Consider the following 22,124-nt stretch of genomic DNA (forward strand, 5'->3'; position numbering starts at 1 on the left):
CACTAATGTTTTCTTAGGAACAGTGACTGGAACTATATTTAGTATTCTAGCCATAAGCACCTCATATTTTTTTAAAAGATGGAACACCTTCTGCTGTCACATTTAAAATATTCTTTTTGATGAGGCCCAATATTTTTATCTGCAGCAGCCTATTAGCTGATATCTTCGCTGACAGGTCTATAATGTTCCTGGATCTTATGTCACACCGTATTATAGAACTCATTGCCATAAATATATATTGTATATCTATGTATATTTAAATTTTTCTACCAATCTTCTCTCACCTTTGAAGCATAAATGTTGCTTTTCTGCCCATCACAAAGCTTTCAGAATTACTTTGATCCTATTTACACAGATATTTTTGAGACAAAAATCTTCCTTTCTCTGGAAAATATGGAGATTTCTTTTTCAGTAGAAAAGAAAGCCAGTGCCAGCACCAAGTTCAGGTAACTGGCCAAATTCTTGATCCTTTGTTATTTTAACTTCGTTTGTTATTTAGCTTCATATTGTGAAAATAACATGGTGTTAGATGTTTATAAAGTCATCTTTTCCCTCTCTGAAACTATTGGCTATGCACATTTTTCTCATACAGAACGCTCTGTTGCAGATTTCGCGTTGCTTTACCCCCAGAGGCGAGATTTGCTCTAGGCATGTTGCTGCTGTTGCGCATTTTGCCGTCTCGTTGGGAATGGAAGTGAGATCCAGAGCTCTTTGCATCATCTACATTGTGACATTTCTTTCACATAGAAGCTCTTTATAATGATGGTTTCTCTATAATTCTTGGGTGGAGGTGGGTATACAGGTGGAACAGGGTTCCATCTAATCTACTCGCTTGGATCTAGGTTATTTTAGTGCAAAAGTGGTGAGCATCTGTGGTGGAAGAAATGGAAACTCTCTGGGTTGTTCCTGGCATTTGACTATCTAACCCTTCCCTCCCTTCCACAAACGTGCTTGGGAGGAGAAACCGGCCACATATTCAAATAGCCCATCCCATTTATAGCCACGGTATTACGTAAAATTCTGATCCTCTGTGACTTCCAAGAAATGTATCTGTGTTTACGTTCTGTGCTTAGGTTTACCTTAGAAGATAGGGTTGCTACTGAACTCTATGTTAAATTGTGAAGTTAAAAAAACAAACAGACTTGAGTTTCCTGCTGCCTTTTATATAAAACTGCTCAATATTTAGTTTTTAAGCAACATTTTTAATTTTCAATGTTTTGTTGCCTATAAAGTTTGTAAGTAGGATGACAAAATGAAAGAGGAGTTTTCAACTACACATTTGGGATTCTGCTACTTTCCAGGTGTGAAGTCAGAGGAGTTACTGCAACTTTCAGAGTCTCAGCTGCTTCCTCAGGAAGATGGTTCGAGTAGTACTTTCCTCATTCGTATAATATACCTATACCACTTTTTATCATGTATTATATTTATGTTCCATGGAACAACAAGTAGCTCATCTTTATTTCTCACAGAGCATCTGGACTCTTTGAGATATTCACTAAATACTTGTTGAGTAAATGAATGGATTTCATACAGAGGGTGGCCCTAGTAGGTCGCCTGTCAACAGGGGTATGAATGTACTGTATCTATTCTCTTCAGTTTCTCTTTTTGATATATTTCAAAATGTTTCTAGTCCCAATCAATATTGACACATTAAATCATTACTAGGAACAATTATTAAAGAACTTATATTAGAAAATGAGCCATTATAAGAGTTATTTGAGTAGTAGAAACAACTCTTTCTGAAATATTTGCTTGTCAAAAATCTAAAGGTTAGAGGGAAACAGAGGACTCATTGTTTTTTGTTTTTTAAAATAATTTTTATTTTATTATATTAGTCACCACACAGTACATCCCCAGAGGACTCATTGTTTTTTAAGTTTTCCATTTTACTTTAGGAGCTTCTGACCTTTGAATTTTTACAATGAAAAATTTTTGTAATAAAGAACAAATTATAACCAAAATCTCTGGAGATTCCATGTATTCAGATGGAATCTCCTAAAATGCAATACAGTTTAAGGATTAAAATTCTCTACAGATATACAGATGAAGGTCTAGTACTGGGGATAAGTAGATCTGCGGGTAATGTCTCCCGAAGAGCGTCTCATTTTCGTTAAGTTGGGAAGTGATGGTCATTTGGGTCCTTGTCCTTAGTGATCTCAGGGACTCTAATTTAGTGTAAGACTAAAGTGACTTTGCAGAAATAGATTGGTTGAAGGAGTGAATCACTTACTAGACCATAAAGAAGTTCTAAGTTTTCAAATAAGTTCCCAAATGATGCTTATTTATGTAGTTGGTGAACTAGAGAACTAAAAAGGAGAATACTTTGGACTGGTCTTGAGTAAGACAGGGAACAGGTCAGTATGAAGAAAACATATTTAATTATCAAGACAATAGAAGGCAAATATTTTGTAGTTTTGGTTCTTTTTATTTTTTATTTTTTTTTATTTTTTATTTTTTATAGTTTTATTTTTTTTATTTTTTATTTTTTTATAATGATTTTTTATTATATTATGTTAGTCACCATACAGTACATCCCCGGTTTTCGATGTAAGGCTCAATGATTCATTAGTTGTGTATAACACCCAGTGCACCCCTCCCCTCTGTAGCCCTCAGTTTGTTTCTCATAGTCCATAGTCTCTCATGTTTCATTCCCCCTTCTGATTACCCCCCTTTCTTTATCCCTTTCTTCCCCTACTGATCATTCTAGTTCTTATGTTCCATAGATGAGAGAAATCATATGATAGTTGTCTTTCTCTGCTTGACTTATTTCACTTAGCATTGGTTCTTTTTAATTTTATTTTATATTATTTCTTAGTATTTAGAAAATTCTTTTGAAATATCACGTTTTAGTGATGCTATCAGGAAGCATAGGAGATAAGATTTTGTTTATGCCTTTTTTTAAAAAAGATTTTATTTATTTATTCGACAGAGATAGAGACAGCCAGGGAGAGAGGGAACATAAGCAAGGGGAGTGGGAGAGGAAGAAGCAGGCTCCCAGCGGAGGAGCCTGATGTGGGGCTCGATCCCAGACCTCTGGGATCATGCCCGGAGCCGAAGGCAGATGCTTAATGACTGAGCCACCCAAGTGCCCCAGATTTTGTTTATGTCTTAAAGGGAGTATTCATAACCTTGAAGATAAGGTGTGGCTTTGAGGATAAATACAGTGAAAAAGTCTTTTATTTTATTTTATTTTATTTTATTTTGTTAGTCACCATACAGTACATCATTAGTTTTTGATGTAGTGTTCCATGATTCATTGTTTGTGTATAACACCCAGTGCTCCGTGCAATACGTGCCCTCCTTACTACCCAGTGAAAAAATCTTGAAAGAAAGGTGGAATTAATAGGGTAAAGGGACAGTGTCATTGTGGAGCAGCTTGTCACCAGCAGAGTTTATTTTTTTTTCTCTTAGTTCTTCTTAAGAAAACTGAGGAAGTCCATGTAATATTTTATCTGGGAAAAGTATTTTGATTACATCAGCCTACTGAATTATCATCAGGTCCTATTGGACATTCAAAGATATTTCCTTTTGAATCACTTACGAAGGAGGGACCAGAGTCAAAATTTCCTTCTGGCCTTATATTTCAACATGGTACCCATTGGTTGCCATTCATTTATTAGAAAATATTTACTCAGTTCCTACTTTATTCTAGTCAATATATTCAGCTCAATGGTACAGCTAAAATGCTACCTTCTAGGGATCTCCAGTCCCTTGACTAGGTTCCCCTTGTCAGTCTTTTCTGATTTTGTTTCCTATTCCATCTATCTTGGATTCCATATGTCATTATTTTAGCCTTTCTTGCAAATATCCTCAACTTAGTTTTGTCAATGTCTTCCTAAGTCTGTATCCTCACAAAACCTCAATCCTGTGTTTCTCACTTTTCTGAAAGAGCTTTGCTGGAGGAAAAATAGTTTACCCGTGCAGATCGATGCCACTATAACTTAAAAATCTCCAGTCTCTGTAGGGCACTGAACATTTTTGTTCCTTGAGTGGGTTTTTTCACATTCTCTGCTATGACGATGGCAAACCATTTCCATTCTCTTTAAATCTTTAGTCTCTCATATTTATACTGTCTGAGCACCTCCCACCTAGCAGAGAAAACTGGAAGCTCCATTACTGGCTACCTTTCTTATCCAGAACAGATAAGAAAGATCAGAGGTTTAAAATTAGTTTCACTTTCAGATTCTGCTACTTACTGGATAAACTTAATTGTCCTGAGGCTCAGTTCTGTCATCTGAAAAGCACTTATTAAATGTTGACAATTCCCTCCATCCTCTCCTCCTCCTAACTTTCCTTTCCTCCTTAATTTTTCTCTTCTCTCCTCCTAACATTCTATCTTTTCTTCCTCGTATGGAGGAGGATATATGAAAGTTAATCCCTTCATTTCAGCTCTAGTTTCCTTCTTCTCTGCCCTTTCAGGAACCTCACTTTATCCTTTTCCTTCTCTCTTCAACTTCTTTATTAATTCTTTTCACTAAGCATTGAAATATGTGTTAAGTCTGTTCTTCCTAAAAGCAACATAAACTTTTCTTAGACAGACCCCTGTGCACTTCTCCAGTGGTCATTGTGTCTGTCTCCTTCTCTTCTTCCTTTCGAGTTGTATTTGCTGACTGTCTCCATTTGATCGTAGAGTACATTACTGGCACGCTTATCATATGTAGACCCTGGACTAAGCACCTCTCATTCCTCTTCCACTCACTGCAGTCTGGCTGCTGCTCACATTCTGCCCCTGAACCTGCCGTTACCAATGCCTCTAGTGACCTGGGTCACAAATACAATGGACTAGTCTTAATAGCAGCTTTGTTTATAGTTTCGGTAGTAGGCCTATTCGTGCTCCCTTCTTTTAATACAGCTTTTATCTCTTGCTATCAATGACATGCCTACAACTTCATATATTTTGTATTATAGTCCCAGAGCAAATTGGCAGAAGTAGAACTAGTAGTTAGCAGGTATGGATATTTTTAGATTAGTCCATGTACGTTTGCGATGTGTTCTTTCTAGTATCTCTTCTGTAAATATTTTGAATACATTTTCCTCCCTTTTTCTTTGAAGAGCACACTTTAAGGAAACTGAAAGCACGTTCATATTCTTTTACGTTTGATAATCATTGATCCTTTTCCCCCATTATTTCTAACAAAGGTTAAAACTTGATGAGATTTTTTGGCTTTCTTTCTTTCTTTCTCTCTCTTTCTTTCTTTCTTTCTTTCTTTCTTTCTTTCTTTCTTTCTTTCTTTCTTTCTTTCTTTCTTTCTTTCTTTCTTTCTTTCTTTCTTTCTTTCTTTCTTGCACCCCTACCATTAATAAAATCAGAGTGTTTGGTAAATGCATTAATGATTATACCTCAGACTATAGCCAGTATACAGGGGTCAAAACAAAGGTTTTTAAAGTATTGATATTAAAAAGGTAGCTGTTAGAGAAGATTAAAAGCAAATGAATAAAATCAGTGATATTTAGAATCTAAATAACACCAGTCAGTACATTGAAGGGAAAGTTATTAGGTCAAATTAGGGTCTAAATTTAATGGTTGGCAGGATCCCTTTAGGTGAAGCCTCTTTTAGTGAATTTGATCAAGCCACTGAGTTGGAATGCAAAATGACAAACTTATATTAAACCATAAAACAACTTTCAAAAGAAACAAAGTGATGAGAAAAACATGAATAATGAAAATTCTTGTGATATGAAACATTCTTTAAGGCCAGTCCCATGTATGAGACAAAGGAGTCATCTAATGGAATGATAGCAGAAACATTTCTGAAGCAGGAAAAGCTTCTCTGTTAGAAATGTCAAATCAAGTCAGGATCAACTTGTTGTGGTAGAATTTTGAGATTGTCTAAATTAAGCATGAATTAGATTTGCATATTTATGTCATGTGATCAAAATGAGATTGCATATCTGTGCTTATGCTTGTGGTTCTTCCAAACTGGTTTACTTCACCTCTATCTTCAGCTTAAGGGTCCGTTCTTCTTTCTAACCTTGGCCTAGTTTCCCTGGCTGTCTAAAGCCTTTATAAGATACTCTGCCTTTTTAATAATAGCAGTAGTACGGAGTCTAAGCATGAGTGTGTCTCCGGTCACAGTACCCTCTCTGAGAACCCTCAGACTCCTGCATATACCCGAACCTCTCTGATAAGTTCTCCTAGTTTATTGTTCAGAATCTAGAGCTGTTCAGATAAGGGATTAGTGCCTGACTCAGGAAGAGGCATCGTACTGAGTCAGGCGCCCAGGTGATAACCTAGAATGAGGTATCTTCCCAACAGAGAGCCCCAGTAATGCATGGTGCCCAGGTAATAATAACCAAGATTAACATCTGTTTAGTACTTACCATACATCAGGCACTGCTTGTCCAACATGATGGTGCAACCAGGAGATTTGTAAATTGGAACTGTTTTATTGAATGTGTGAAAAGTTCCGAACTAGTTGGTAAGCAGGTGCTGACAAGAGTCCCTTAAAACTCCTTCCAACCCTCTTAACTTCTGTAGCTATCCTACTAATCCTTTTGGGCATTTAGACCATTCCATGATCCATCAACTAAACAGTTAACATCTGGCACTGCGGGGCCTCTCTAGAACCCTGCCCTAGCTTCCCAACATGCCAGCAATGATGCAGGAGCATTCTGATGGCATCCATTAAGGATGCATTAAGTACTTGGACTCGGGAGCCAATTGCCTGGGTTCAAATCTTAGCTTCACCCATGATGAGAAATGTGATTTTGAGCTAGTTAATTAGTCTTTCTTTGATTCAGTTGTCCTCATATCTAAAATGAGGATGGTACTATATCTATCTCAAGGGGTTGTTTTTGAGACTAAATGAATTAATACATGCAAAGCATTTAGAAGATAGGTGACATATAGTAGATACAATAAAAGTGCTTTTTATTTTTATCAGTTCTCATAAGAGTTAAATGTTTTGAGCATCATCTCTCAGTACCACCCTAGATACCAGTGCTAGGGAAAAAGATTCGTGGCCACTGCTGCTGTCATTGTGTCCGGGGCCCTGGAGAACTGCTGCCTATTTTGAGCTGCATTCCAGTCTTTTTGACACCTGGCTATGTGGAAGTTGAGAAACTGTCTTTTCCTCTTTATTCCCTACCTTATATTTTAAATTAATTGCCAACATTAAAAAATCATAGAGTTTCACATAAAAATCCAGGCTTCCGGCATTCATTGGAAATTTGGAAAACTGGCAACACTGGGGCCATGTTTTGTCGTGGCAGTGATTGGCAGGAGCCAAGGGGGGGCTTCTTCCTGGAAAGGGGTCTCAGCTCTGGTGGTTACTCTCCAGACCACTGCATCTTTTTGTTATCTGTCTGGTATTTGAGTTTGCTACCCCTGAACTAGGGTGACCTGTGTCCCTTTCTTTACAAGATGGAAGGCTTCAACTTCTATAACCACACTTTATTGCCTGTACTAAATTATAAGACTGTTTACGAAAGATGCCATGTTTTATTTACTTTATCTCTGAGTTTGCCTTACCGTAGTAGGTTGCCTATAGACCTCACTGTCTGGACTGATAAGCTTCAGCTGGTAGTGACTTAAGATTGTTTTAAGCTTTATACAGAGAAGAGTTAGAAAAAAAAAACATACAAATGAAAAAGAATATATAATTCCTGAAGTTGAGTCAACAAGTTTTTACGAGTCATACAGACAATATTACATAATGGAAGTGGAATTTCCTCCAGTTCAACATTCTGGCTATAGTGATTTGGGAAGCTCCTCAAATAATTCCCATTCTTCCTTGGCAGTCATATGACCTTGAACAGATCATTTAACCCCTGCGGACTTATATCTGCTTTGGCAAAATGTAGGTAATAATAAATGTTCCCTTGATGTTGTTGCATTAAATGAAATATAAAATATTGTCTGGTTATGAAAATACTTGTAAAATGTGAATATACTTGCTGGGTTTATGTATATTTATAGCAGTGTTTATAGAAGAAAATAACAAGGCTCCAGAAGAACTTGCTTCTTAGTGGAAAAGTCAGAATTAGAATCCAAACTTCATGAATCTTGGCTAGTAGGGCTTTTTTACTGAAACATTATCATATTGTAACCAAATATAAATGAAAGATTTAGGGGAATAAAAACATTCTGTTGGGAGCAGGATAAGCCAGGGATCCAATAAATTAGGTTCAGCTGTTAGAGATGTGTCTATACTTCGATCATCCTTGTATATAAAAAAATTCAAAGGACTGAACCAAATGTATTCTTCATTTGAAAAAAAATTTTTTTGAGCAACTCTTATGGAGTTGGAGGCATGTATTATGACTTAGTTCTTGGGCTTTATTGATGAAAATCTCAGGTTAGTAACTAGGTGAATTGTCTTTGTTTTTTCTTAAACTTTCCCTTTTGATCTGGTTTATATGAAAGCAGGTGAATGTTATTAAAATGAACTTTCTCTAAACTCAAGTCTCTGGCATTTAGGAAGTAGAAGGGCATTTTGGAAATTGGAAGACCTGTTTGTAAACTCCATCTCTCATTCACTCTTGTGGCCTTGGGCAAGTTGTTCAGGGTCTCACTTTTCTCATTTGTAAAATGGAGATTCTTTTACCTTGAGGGTTATGCTGAGAAATATGCCTGACAAAGTGCTCAGTTTTAGAACATTTGTTATTCAATTGCAGGTTAGAATTTAAAGCTGAAAGAAATCTTAAAATCTATCTCATTTGATTCCTTTAATCTGTATATGAGGGGATCCCCAATGGGTAAAACGAACACAAATGTTAGTCTGTTCAATTTCCTTTCATATTTATATACCTGACCAAATATTTCATTTCTAAACAAGATTTCTTCTTCTTCTTTTTTTTTTTTTTAAGATGTATTTATTTATTTTAGAGAGAGAGAGAGAGAGACAGAGTGCACCCGTGCATGCTGGAGGGGGGAGGGGCTGAGGGAGAGAATCTTCAAGCCGACTCCCCGCTGAGCCCAACGCTGGGCTTGGTCTCAGGACTCATAAGACACAAGCAGAAACCAAGAGTCAGAATCTTAGCTGACTGCTCCACCCAGGCACCCCTAAACAAAACTTGTTAATAAAACTAGAGTCATGTATTTATAAAAACACTTATCAAAAATGCAATTACATAATGTGTATTTCTGGTGATGTATTTTTAGAAATGGTGAATTTGTACAATAATGCCAGTATATCACTGTCAGAATTCTATCAGAATTGTATTGGAAAAATATTTAAATAGAATAATAAACTGCTAGAAAAAAATAAACTACTGTATCTCACAATAAGTATCATGTCATCCAAATATAAAATTATCTGGAGTAAAAGAGACCACGATTTTCTAAGATGTGAAATTTTAAAATGACAAAAAAGATTTTATCCTATGAAATGTATCTTTTTTAACATAGTAACAATAATAACAATGTGTCATAATTACATATACATACAAGTTAAATTATTTTTTCTTCTTTTAGCTTTTGGAGGCCGAATTGGTATTGACAAATGGGTACAGCTGTTCCCCAGCAACCGCTCTGGACACATATTTATAAGTCACTCCAAGATATGGAGCCTTTCAGAATCTACTCTTCAAAAAGACAATAGCTCAAAATATTTTAGACTAGTTTTGACAATGAGGTTTTGTAAAAACACAAAAATACCAATGTCAGCTGTTTTTATTCTCATTTATTTTCAGTGTTAGCTTTTGTGTCCTGAGATGGGGGTGATTCTGCCCACTTTTGGGGCAGAGATGGCTGAGCTCTTCACCCCTCGCCCTTGCTTCACAGCCCAGCTCCTTGCTGGGAATAGTTCTTGACAGGTCTATCAAGAAATTCTGTGAAGGAGTAGAACGAGCTAGTAAAAGTTAGGTTATTTTGTTTTAAAGTGTTTTTTAGATTTTCCCAAGCTATAAAACTGTTGGAGTATAACACTTGTTTTACACATACAAAATAGTATTTTATGAAAGCAACTGCTTTTTTGAAGTAAAGTAAATATTGATGCAATAAGGATGAGGGTAAGAAAAAAGAGAATAGAATCAAATTCTTCAGGTACTTGTGCTTCTGGTCAAAAGGTTAGAGATCCTAAAAAAGATGGAAATCATAAAAAGAGGACTTTGAAGCTGAAATGGGTTTGGTAAAATATTTTTAGGAATGGATAATATAAAATATCCCAGAGTAAAAAATAAAGATAGAAATCTTCACTGGTTGGACAAGATCCTAATTTATTTAATGACAAATCTATACCACGTACAAAAGGAATGCAAAATATCCTGACTGTAAGCAGAATATTGGGCTTCTTAATTTTGAATTATTCAAGAGCATGTGGAAGTGACAAAATTTACTTCATTATTAAAGTCTCTTGTATTCACTTTAACACTTAGTTATCCAATTGTCATACGTTCTTGACATCCCAATTTAGCTGCGCGCATGGTCTGTTATTTGGTTTTTTGTCTATGAATTGCTACAGGATACGAGAGATGAGGGTAATGAGACTGAAGCCACCAGGATGAGTAAATTAAGAAGAACAAGAAAGAAAGTCACAAAACAACCTGTTTTCTCAACTGAAGTAGGAGAAATGGATATATCCAACTCAAAAGGTATCTTAGCTACTATGATCCCTGAGGAATATGACGTCAGTGACAATCTCTATTTGGTTCTCCTTTTCATAAAAAAATTTCTTTTCATCTAAGGGAGAGGCAAAAACAAAGAAATAAAATGTATTTCTACACAGGGAACATAAAAGATAACAAATGTAAGGATATAACGTAAATATATAAAATTAACCAATCAAAATACTCAGAATTGAAAGGGAGCAGAACTAGGATGATAGGGAGGGAGAAAAAGAGAGAACACAGCAGAAAGAACATATATGTAAGAAGGGAAGCATATGTTTACCCTGAGACCAAGTGTAAAGATAATCACTAAGGATTTGGGAGACCACAGTAAAGAGATGAAACAGTGCTGAAACTAGGAGTTAATCAAACAACAGGAGACTCAATCCAGGAACAGTGGTGTTCCAAGGCAGGGGCAGTAGGAATGGTCAGTGCGTGGTAACAGTAAACAGTAACCAGAGTTTTTGTCAGTTTTATTATTGACAACCAGGACAGACCATTCTCATTGCCCTTCATTTGGCATGTCATTTCCTGGGAATAAATTGTTTTCTTAAAGATTCCTCTCCGTATCATGTTAAAGGACAGTTGAAAACAAAGGCGGTGTGTTTTAACATTTTTTCTGTATTTATTAAAGAGAGGATCAGAAACCACACGGTGTGCCACAGGTTGGGGGATTTGAGCAAACCAGCTGTGGGACCTGGCTCTGCAGACTCTCATCTTCCACAAGATGACAAGGACTCCGAGGATCAGAAGACAGTGATAAAACCATCACCTCTCAAAACATCAGCCCGTGCTCCTTGTCGTGAATTTAACACAAACTCCAACCATACCGGTAAGGGCTCAGAAACAAACTGACATATGATTCTAGCCACTACTCCCAAATTTGTATTTGAATTAAAGATAAAGTGGCATTGATCGAGGAATTCTGGTTTGGGAGTCAGAAGAATTTATACACCTATCATTTATAGGTGAAAGAAACTTTATAGTTTTCTTTAACCACAAGGCTGCTCATCTAGAAAATGGAGGGTTTGCGACGGACGAACTTTCTAGTCTTTTCTAAAAGTGACATTTTTTAATTCTAGGTTTCTGTCTTATCAATAGTGATATAACTATTTTGGCTTATCAGTGTATTGGTTAAAAATCTCTGGGATCCTAAGTTAAGTGGAAACTAGTTAAAATGAGGTATTTATTCCATAAAGGAATCCATGATGAAAGGGTTGAACAAACAAGGTTTGGAAAGGCAGAAATAGAGCAGGATGTGGCATTAGAAGGACAGCATCCTCCAGGCTACCCTCACTACTGACACCAATTGCAAGTTAGGGAATCCCCCAAGATAATTTGCTATAAGGACTCACAGAACTCACTGAAAACTCTCATACTCAAAGTTATGGTTTATTACAGTGAAAGAATACGGATGAAAATCAGCCAAGGGAAGAGACCCTGTGGGGAGAGTGCAGGAAAGTTCTAAGGGTGGAACTTCCGTTTGTCTTCTCCCAGTGGAGTCATGGACAGCACCACTCTTTTGCCAACAATATGTGACAATATGATGGAGTATTGATAACCAGGGAAGCTCACCTGAGTCTTGGTGTCCAGAGTTTTGGGGGGGGGGCTCCACAGTGGGGCTTCATGTGGCTGACCTCAGTCTCCTACTTCTCTGGGAGTCAAGCTGAAACCATATGACTCAAAGCTCCCATGATAAATGACATTATTAGATTTTTTAGTGTGGCCCAGAAGCCCCAGGTAAAGAAAGACACTTTTGTCAGGCAGGACATTCCAGATTATCTTCCAGAAGCTAAGGGTAAGGAGGTCTCCTTTGGCAAGGTTAAATACTTTATGACACACAGGGCCTAAGGAGGAACCAGAGCCTGGGAAGTGAACACTGCCAGGATTCCATAAGTATTTGTTTTCTGTTGCCAGCATAATGAATTACCACAAACTTAGTAACTTAAAAGAACACAGTTCATTACTTGTAGTTCTATATGCCAGAAGTCTGGGTTGTCTCAGCTGGTTTCTCTGATTCAGATTTTGCAAGGTTGAAGTCAAGGTGCTGGCCAGCTGGATTCTTATCCAGAGACTCTAGGGAGTGCATTCAGATTGTTGGGAGAATCCAGTTCCTTGGGGTTGTAGGATTGAGGTATCTATTTCCTTGCTGACTGTCTACTAGGGTGGCCCGTAGCTCCTGGAAGCCTCTCTCTGGTCTTGTGTCTCAGGACCAAGACAATCCCTCAAATACTTACATTTGGAACCTCTCAAAATTCTCCTTCTTCCTCACCTTTTTTCTGCCTACAGCTGGAGAAAGTTCGCTGCTTTTAAGAACTCTGGATGATCCAAGACAATATCCCTATTTTAAGGTTTATAGCCTTGCTTGAATTTGCAAAGTCCCTTTGAACACACAGTTAAACATAGTCTACGGGTTTCAGGGTTTAGAATGTGAACATCTTTGCGGGGCAGTTCTGCCTGCCCCGGCATCTCTCATCACTGCATTTCTCTGTGCGTTGGTTTCGTGAATTTCTCCATGAAATGAAGATGAACACTGGCAGCCTAGCATCAGGCACTATCAATCCAAATGCCACAGGGGCCAGGTGAATAATGCAAATGAGTGAGATGGGCTGGTGTAAGGAAACAGTCAATGGGGCTGGCTTGTGAGAAGCTAGCGCACAGGTTGACAAACTGTGGCCCACACGCCAAGTTCAGCCTGCTGGCCATTTTTGGTAAATGAAGCTTATGTATTGTCTCTGACTGCTTTTGTGTTACAACGGCACAGTTGAGAAGTTGCAACAGATACCGTATGGCTTACAAAGCGGTAAATATTTACTATCTGGCCCTTTATAGATATAGAAAACATTTGCCAACCCATGGATTAGAGGATCCATGCCCCATTTCAGGCCGGCGCAGAGCTTTAGCCAGTGGTTGCTATGGAGAAATAACTACCCAGTGTTGCCAAATTTAGTTTCTTTAAGAGAAGCTTGAACTCAGATATGTAGGTGTAGACTATTTTAAAAGTTTCCAAACACTGGGACAACTCGTAAGAAAACATCTGCGGACCACATTGGCTCTTCCACAGTTTGTGACTCTGGTTTTATATAGTCTTATCCATAAAAAGGAGATGAAATCGACCATTTCTTAGTTTTAAATCAAAAGAATCTGAACAACGAACTCGTGTCACGAGCTCTCTGCACCCACTGACTGTGACTAGGATTATGGGTATCATAATTAACTTCTCCTGGCTCATTCAGAAGCTCCCTCCTTTGGCCCCAGGCTAGATTAAGTTTTTTATAGGCCCAAAGGACCAAAAAGTTGATAGCTTCAAACACACCATCAATATAGAATTTAAAGATAAATATGAAAATCTACTCCCCAATAAGTGTTAGAAATTTTAACATGGTGTTTTCTTCTCCGTGATATCACTCTGACTTTTAAAAAATATATTCTTTTTTCAAAGAAAAGCTCCCCCTCCCCACTTTTTTATTGTTTTTGTTTTTGTTCCTGCTTTTACTTGGTTATTCTGCCACCTGGGCTCACATGATATGGCTTGGAGACTGGGGTCACATTCGCTCTAAGAGGGTGTCTCTCAGAGTAGCCGCGTGGACCAAGGAGGGCAGGCTCTGGGAAGGGAGTATGGCGGATCATCCCAAGCATTCCATAAGTTAATGTGTTGCAGAGTATACTCTTGAATGCACTTTTCCCTTTTTGAGTTGGTATTTCTGAAAGTTCAAATGCCTATTCAATTTGCCTTTTATAAGTGACCATGGCTTGTTCTCTCTAACTGAAATATGTCCTCATTGTCACTGAACACAGACAACATTTCTCCAAGGCCTTCTAGTTGCTACAGAGCTTTGAGGTTTTATTTTAATTTTTTTTTTGTTAGTGTTTTCTTATTTTTTTCCCCCTAAACACTCACAGCAGGAAGTGTATCTTCCTCTGTAAGAGCAGATTGATTTACTTTATTAGTCCTCTGAGGGGATGGGAAAGGAGGACCCCTCCCAGGAACCACACTGTAAGAAAAACAAATGAGTCCCTGAACTAGCAATTATCTGCCTGCTATTCATCATGTGCGTCTGGGAAGGTCTGACCAAAAGGTTTAATTGTAACTAACAAGTCTGATTTATTTGAAGAAAAGAAATTCAGACAATGACTCAGTAAGATTAGTTGATTCCTTGAAAATGAAATTAGATTGGCTAGAGTTCTCATATTTGGTGAAGGAATTAAACTTTCAAATGAATAAAATGAGGCTTAAGATACTTACTAAAATATGAGATGCCAATTTCTACTTGCAAATTAGACAAGGTCAAATCACCCAGGGTGTATTAGTTAATTTATTTACTCACACCCCCCCCTTATTAAAGGAGTAGTCATTGAGCATCTATGATATGCCTGTACGGCTGCAGGGACTGGGGATATAGCAGCAGGTAAAGCTGAGCCCCTAGTCTCCTGGAACTGACATGCGAGTGGGGAAGGACGGAGAGTAAGCACATGATTCTACAATACGGTGGGTGGTGATGAGGACTCTGAAGAAAATGGAAATGGGATGACATATTATTATGGGCTGAATTGTGTCTCCCCCAAATTCATAGGTGGTTGGAGTCCTATCCCCTCATCCCTCACAAGGTGGCTGTATTTGGAGAAAGGGTTTTAAAAGAAGTAATTAATGTTAAATGAGGTCTATAGGGTGGGACCCAATCCACTATGACTGGGGGTGTCGTACGAAGAAAAGATTAGAACACACACAAACAGAGGGAAGATCACGTTACAAGCCAAAGAGAGAGGCTCTCAGAAGAGACCACCACTGTTGACACTTTGACCTTAGACTTCTACCCTCTGGAACTGTAAGAAGATAAATCTCTGTTTGAGCCACCTGGTCTGTGGTATTTGTTATGGCAGCCCTGGCAAACTAATACATGTCCTCACTGTCCAGCCGTAGTGCAACTTGGACAATCTTCAAGTGAATCAGGGGTTAGACTTGTCTGAGTTGTGATCAGATAGAATTAATACTCCAGGTGATTATCTTTACTTACTTTCAGCACTTTTATCCATGATAAAGTATACTGCCTTTGTATTCAATGGCGTATGTATTGTCTATAGTTCTCCCAGTCAATAACATAAAGCCCTATGAGGGCAGGGCTTTTTCTGGCTTCTTCCTAGATATATGTCCAATATAAATAGTATATGGTAACTAAACAACCTATCTTGAGTGGATGCATATTTTTCTTACTTTAAAAAATGTCTATTTATTGTAGAAACATTAGAAGATACAGATAAAGCAAAGAACTAATAAGATTGTCTGTGATCATATTACTAGTGAGCCAATAAAATGAGCTTGCTCCTTTTGTAGGAGATGCCTACAGATTCTTTTTATGTTGTTAAAATATTTACAGCTTGTATGTAATTCCTTATTATTTTTAGAATGCTGCTTGTCTGAAATTTTCCATATTTTAAAATGCCTATAAATTTTATTTTCTGTAAGGAGAATTGTTCAACTTGGGCAGAACACCCGATACTTCAGGATAGGTTGGGAAAACAGCAACTGCTAATTTAGCATGAAACATTGTATTGCTACAGCTTAATTGTTTGTGTTAAATGGAAGGTAGTTATAAAGTCTCAGGAGTCTCAGAGTAGCCAAATGTATCAGTGACAGGACATTATCTCTAATATATTTGTATAGGTGGAACCAGTAATTTGTTTTCCTCATGCTTCATGTCCTTAAAATCTACCTAATCTGTGTTTTTAAACTGTCAATCTTTATGCTTATTTTTAAAGCCAATTATATCTCAAAAAAAAAAAAGGATATTCAGGTATCACTTTAAAATTATAGGTGCTCAACATCAGTGATGTGATAGATTGATGGGTAGTCAGATTCAGACATGATCATGGTACCATTACCAGGGTTAGAGTAATTGTGCTCACTTTATGTGCTGAAGAAGCACTTATATGCTGCTTAATGTCTGCCAGGAACTGTTAAATAACTTGCTTAATCGTCACAACAAGCCTATGAAGTGGATAATATTGTATCAATGAGAAAGCTCAGGCTCAGAGAAGTAAGAGAGAGTCTAGGGCACAGGCAGGATTCTGAGGGAGGCAGATGGCTTCAGTGTTTGTGTTGAATCTCTACAGTCTGCTACCTCTTCTGAAAGTTTGGACAGTAGCTAACACTTTTGATGTGTACTACGTGCCTGACCTTTTTATATGCTTTGGATATATTCATTCGTTTTATGGTAATGAGTCACCCCCTGGGAGTTCAGAGGTCTGGTTTGTAGCTCCAATTTTGGTAATGAACTGAGAGTGATTTGGACTACCTCACCGTACCTCCCTGGGACTCAAGCTAGCAAGCTGGTTGGATTAGGTGACTTATTGCCAAACTCTCTTCTAGCTCTGAAGTTTTAGAATTTGCAGGCTATCTTAAATATATATATATATATTTAGGTTTCTGGTTTTAAAATTAAGTAAGCAGGCTAGATTTTTCGTCTCTTACACTCTCATCCTTGAAAAACAATTTCGTTTGCTCATTTACACTGATTTTGAAGTTTAAATTTGACAGAGACATGTAGATGTGTTAGATTCAGACGCCATTATAAAGCCCTTTTGGCAAACAAAACAAAAAACAAAAAATGCAAATCTTCAGAAGATAAACAAAACTAAACAATTTTTTTAAAAGATTTTATTTATTTATTTGACAGAGAGAGAGACAGCCAGCAAGAGAGGGAACACAAGCAGGGGGAGTGGGAGAGGAAGAAGCAGGCTCATAGTGGAGAAGCCTGATGTGGGGCTCGATCCCAGGACTCTGGGGTCATGCCCTGGGGCGAAGGCAGACGCTTAACAACTAAGCCACCCAGGTGCCCCAAAACCAAACAATTTTGCCTTTAATCATATAGGAACTTTTAAGTTAGGTATTACCAGTTAGTGCAAGAAGCTCAACCTTTTCAATGATAGTCATCTGTATACAGACTTGTATGGTACCTAAGCTGTCAAGCTATGTAAACGTATCCTGACTTCCATAAGCAAAGGCATTTTCAGCAAGTACTTACATCTGATATTGCTCTATGCTTATTCAAATACTGTTAACTTTCCCTTAGCCCCAAGTGCTAAATAATCTCTTAGGCTGTTTAGAGACCATGTTTTTGGGAATATGGTAAAGGCAGGGTAAGAAAGGTAAGACCTCCAACTGTAAGTCAATGACAGGAGAATGTGATGATTTTGTTAACAATCATGATGACTAAATCACTACCTCCCTTTGCTTTTCAGTTCATCACGATCTAATAACCTAGGGCCATCTTCTGTTCTACAGATAACACCGGGGACGGCACTCAAATTCCCACCACACCTCACCTCTCCTCTAGAATGAAGCACATTAAACAAGAGATGGCCAAAAATCACCTTCAGTTTGTGCGATTTGAAGCAACAGACCTCCATGGCGTGTCCAGATCCAAGAGTATCCCCGCACAATTTTTCCAAGTGAGTTTTACAGGGAGAGTTATGATTGAATGTAATTTCATGACCGTGAACAAGCAAACGGTCCTTACTACTCTTGCTTATTTTCTTGTAATCTATACAGTAATTAAAGCTGAAAACCAATAATTTATTTTGTGTTTCCCTTGTCCCTCCCCAAACACATTATGGCTCCCTAAGGAGCTGAACATATACTTTCAGGGCCCAAATAGCAATTCCTTTACCCAATAGAAATACAAAACTAATTAAGATGGGTAATTTTAGTCTTTCTGCCTTGAATAATTTCCCTCCATAGAATTATCTTTTCTCTCTTACTGCAATTATGGAGATTATATTTTGTTTGACATGAGAAAATTGCAACAGAAGACCCAAGAGCAAATATAAAATGAAAAAAAAAAAAGATTAAATAGAAAGAATTTGCTGGATAAAAAGCATATGCCCTTCAGCTTCTAATTCTGATAAGAAAATACCCTATTGTTGTTGGATGACTTGATAAATGCCATTAAGTTCTTAAAAATAGTGATATAAAGAATATTGTATTTTTGGATATGTTTTGAGACTTTCTGAGATTTTTTTCAGTTTGTGTCATGTATTTGTTTTAATGACTGATTTGTTGTGTCACTGAAACATTTCTTAGAAGGAAGGGACATCAGTCAGTATTATATATGAAAGTACAAAAGCTAAGCAACCTCTAAGTTTATTTTTAAAGTGTATCTTACTTCTATCACTTTAGTATCAAATTGTAATTTTCTCATTTGTTTCATGTTGGGAAAAACTGGGCATCTTCAAAAAAACTTTTTAAAAGAATTCCAACAGGTTCAAATTTGTTTCTTAAAAATACTCAACTTCACTCATCATCAGGGAAATGCAAATCAAAATGACAATGAGATATGACCTCACACCGGTCAGAATGGCTCGTATCAAAAAGACAAGGAAATAACAAATGTTGGCAAGGATGTGAAGAAGAGGGAACCCTTGTGTACTGTTGATGGGAATGTAAATTGGTGTAAGCATTGTGGAAAATCCCAGTACGTACGTTCCTCAAAACTTAAAAGTAGGAATACCATACCATCCAGTAATTCTATTACTGGGTATTTATCCTCCAAAAATGAAAAAACACCAATTTGGAAAGATATATGTACCCCTGTGTCTATTGCAGCATTATTTACAATAGCTAAGATATGGAAGCAGCCCAAGTGTCCATTGATAAATGAATAGATAATGAAGACGTGGTATACATATACCATGGAGTATTTCTCAGCCATAAAAAGGATAAGATCTTGCCATTTGTGACAACATGGATGGAGCTAGAGGATATTAGGTTAAATGAAGTAAGTCAGACAGAGAAAGACAAATACTATATGATTTCACTTACATGTGGAATCTAAAAAAAAACAAAACAAAACAAATGAACAAACTGAAATAGACTCATGAATGCAGAGAACAAACTGATAGTTTCCAGAGGGTGTGGATAGGGGATAGGTGAAATAGGTGAAGGCAATTAAGAGGTACGAAACTTCCAGTTATAATTATGTCATGGGGATGAAGAGCACAGTAAAGGGAATACAGTCAATAATATTGTAATAACATTGTATGGTGATAGATGGTGACTACACTTACCTTGGTGAGCACAGCATAATGTGTACAATTGTCGAATCACTATGTTGTACACCTGAAACTGATATAACATTGTATGTCAATTATACCTAATAATAATAATAATAATAATAATAACAACAACACCAAAAAAGAAACACCCCCCAACCCCAATTTGTCTCTTAAGAAATCCTTTAGACCTGCCTGCAGACATTGTTTTCTCGTCATCCAGGCAAGAATACATGTTGGTTAATTTTGATAAGAAAATGTGAAATTTATTGTGAACAGGCCAACAATCTAATTTATATGAATTTCTTCCAATCAATAAGAAAGCACAACTGGCACTTCAGGCACTTGCCAGAGACCTCAATATAAAACTGTTTGCTATTCAGTTTTTGTCAAATCCTAATCATTTATTCCACTAATGGCATCTCAAAGCTACATATTTAGAGTATATTATTCTAGTTCCTCAAAGAACCTCTTTTATGGAAATATAATTTAATATGCTCCCTACACTTGCTGGGGATTGATATAATTGACATAAAAAGAAAATGTCTGCAATTCTTTCTTTTTTTTAATACTATTGAAAATACTTCCCATTTTCTTGTTCAATTTCCAATATATCAGAATCAACTTTTTTCTTCTGCAGTTTATGTGGGGAAAAAGTTTGTCTATCATAAGAATTTTAATATAACTTATCATACTTCCTTTCAATTGTTGTATTTATTTTTAGCCTTAATTTGCTAATACAAACTCACTTTCTCATTTCAGCCATTATTTTATTGTCATTATTATTATTTTATTATTATTTATTTATTATTATTATCTCATTTAGTCATTATTTTATTCTTATTTAATGATCACGTAGTATCTATTTATTTTTTAACAAAACACTTTAAATTCATTTTGGAACTTGTAAAGGTATAAGAGTGAATATTTACATCATGAGTATTTGTAATTTAAAATTAAATAATTCATTTTGGAAAATGTATTGCAAATGAACATGAAAAATAAGTTCAGCTGTGCAAAACAATATTAACAACATGTGTCTGATATAAATACAATTCTGTATGGGGAACTCATTAAACAAAGAGTGGAGTCCATGATTTGAATTTGCCTCTAACTTAGTGAAAAGTAATTTCAATCTTTCTAAAGTAATTTTTAATCCTTTTTCTATATGTGGAAAATAAAACGTCAATTTAAAAATCACTATTAGACCATGAGGGGGAATATAGGAGATAATATAATCGATCTTCATTTATAGATGAGTGAAGCAAGACTCAGAAAAGTTAAGGAAAGCTTTCTTAAAATTATACAAGCAATTAGAGGCAGAGCTGGGATGTTCACCTGTGATTCTTCACTTCCAGTTCCAATTCTCCTCCTTCCCTTCCTCCTTCTCCTTCCCCTCCTCTTCCTCCTCTTCCTTCTCCTCCTCCTCCTTCTTCTTCTCCTCTATCTTCTTCTCCTCCTCCTCCTCCTCCTCCTCCTCCTCCTCCTCCTTTTCCCTTTTTTACTGTACCTACAGCATCCAGCTCAGCTTTTTTTTTTTTTTTTTAAGATTTCATTTTTGAGTAATCCCTACAGTCAACTTGTGGCTCATACCCACAATCCCAAGCTCGAGGGTTACATGCTCCACCAGCTAAGCCAGCCAGGTTCCCCCAGCTCAGCCTTCATATTTCTTTTTATTCTTGATTTGAGCTAAGCATTCTTCCTTACTAAAGAAACAATATGGATTTTTAAAAAACAAGCCACCTACTAAGAATAGAGGAAAAGACTGTTATGTAATTGGAAAAGGCCAAATGGGGAAACTGACGATGATGGTATCTACTTTTTAAAGAAATCTTATCATGTGGCTGGCACTGTGCTAAATGCCTTACAAACATTAGCTGATTTAACCTTACAACTAACTTACACTGTCTTTGTTCCAGCAAAAGGCTAGTTTTTATCTAAATTATATGCAGATAATGTGGATTCTTTCTAGCTTTGATCTAATCAAAACATGATATGTTACAATAGAATATTTTTTTTAAAGATTTTATTTATTTATTTGACAGAGAGAGAGACAGCTAGCGAGAGAGGGAACACAAGCAGGGGGAGTGGGAGAGGAAGAAGCAGGCTCCCAGCAGAGGAGCCTGATGTGGGGCTCGATCCCACAACGCCGGGATCACGCCCTGAGCCGAAGGCAGACGCTTAACTGCTGTGCCACCCAGGCGCCCCTACAATAGAATTTATAACTAATTCTTTGGTAGCCTTTACTTGTGGTCCAAATTTCAGTTATCATAGAGATTTGAGCTATTTTGCAAGAGTTTTTATTGAATCCCTGGTGACCTATATTGGAGTGTGAAGTTGTCCCAGTGCTTTATATTTATAAACACACTTTAAGGTAATTTAATTTATTGCCATGAGCAAGACATGCTTATGTATATTTATATGTTTCCCACCATTAATAAAGAGTCGTTTGAATTCAGAATGTCCAAAAAAAGAACAAAGAAAATGACAATGTTAAAAAAGAGTGCTCAGAAAAATACAGATTAAAT

The 22,124-nt window shown here is 36.9% G+C and overlaps 1 protein-coding gene across 2 annotated transcripts in view; it reads left to right on the forward strand.

Annotated features, from left to right (window-relative positions):
- LGSN (lengsin, lens protein with glutamine synthetase domain) overlaps nucleotides 1-22,124 on the forward strand; it is a 44,033-nt gene that overhangs the window by 16,909 nt on the left and 5,000 nt on the right. For both annotated transcript variants that reach the window (XM_045803100.2, XM_045803110.2), the window contains 3 exons: nucleotides 10,404-10,533; nucleotides 11,183-11,380; nucleotides 17,831-17,997. In XM_045803100.2, the coding sequence (XP_045659056.2) occupies nucleotides 10,404-10,533; nucleotides 11,183-11,380; nucleotides 17,831-17,997 (495 nt within the window). The remainder of the gene's footprint in view (nucleotides 1-10,403; nucleotides 10,534-11,182; nucleotides 11,381-17,830; nucleotides 17,998-22,124) is intronic.

Source organism: Ursus americanus, chromosome 29 (genome assembly GCF_024610735.1).
Source record: "Ursus americanus isolate L20-20 chromosome 29, mUrsAme1.1.p, whole genome shotgun sequence".
NCBI classification, from domain to species: Eukaryota; Metazoa; Chordata; class Mammalia; order Carnivora; family Ursidae; genus Ursus; species Ursus americanus.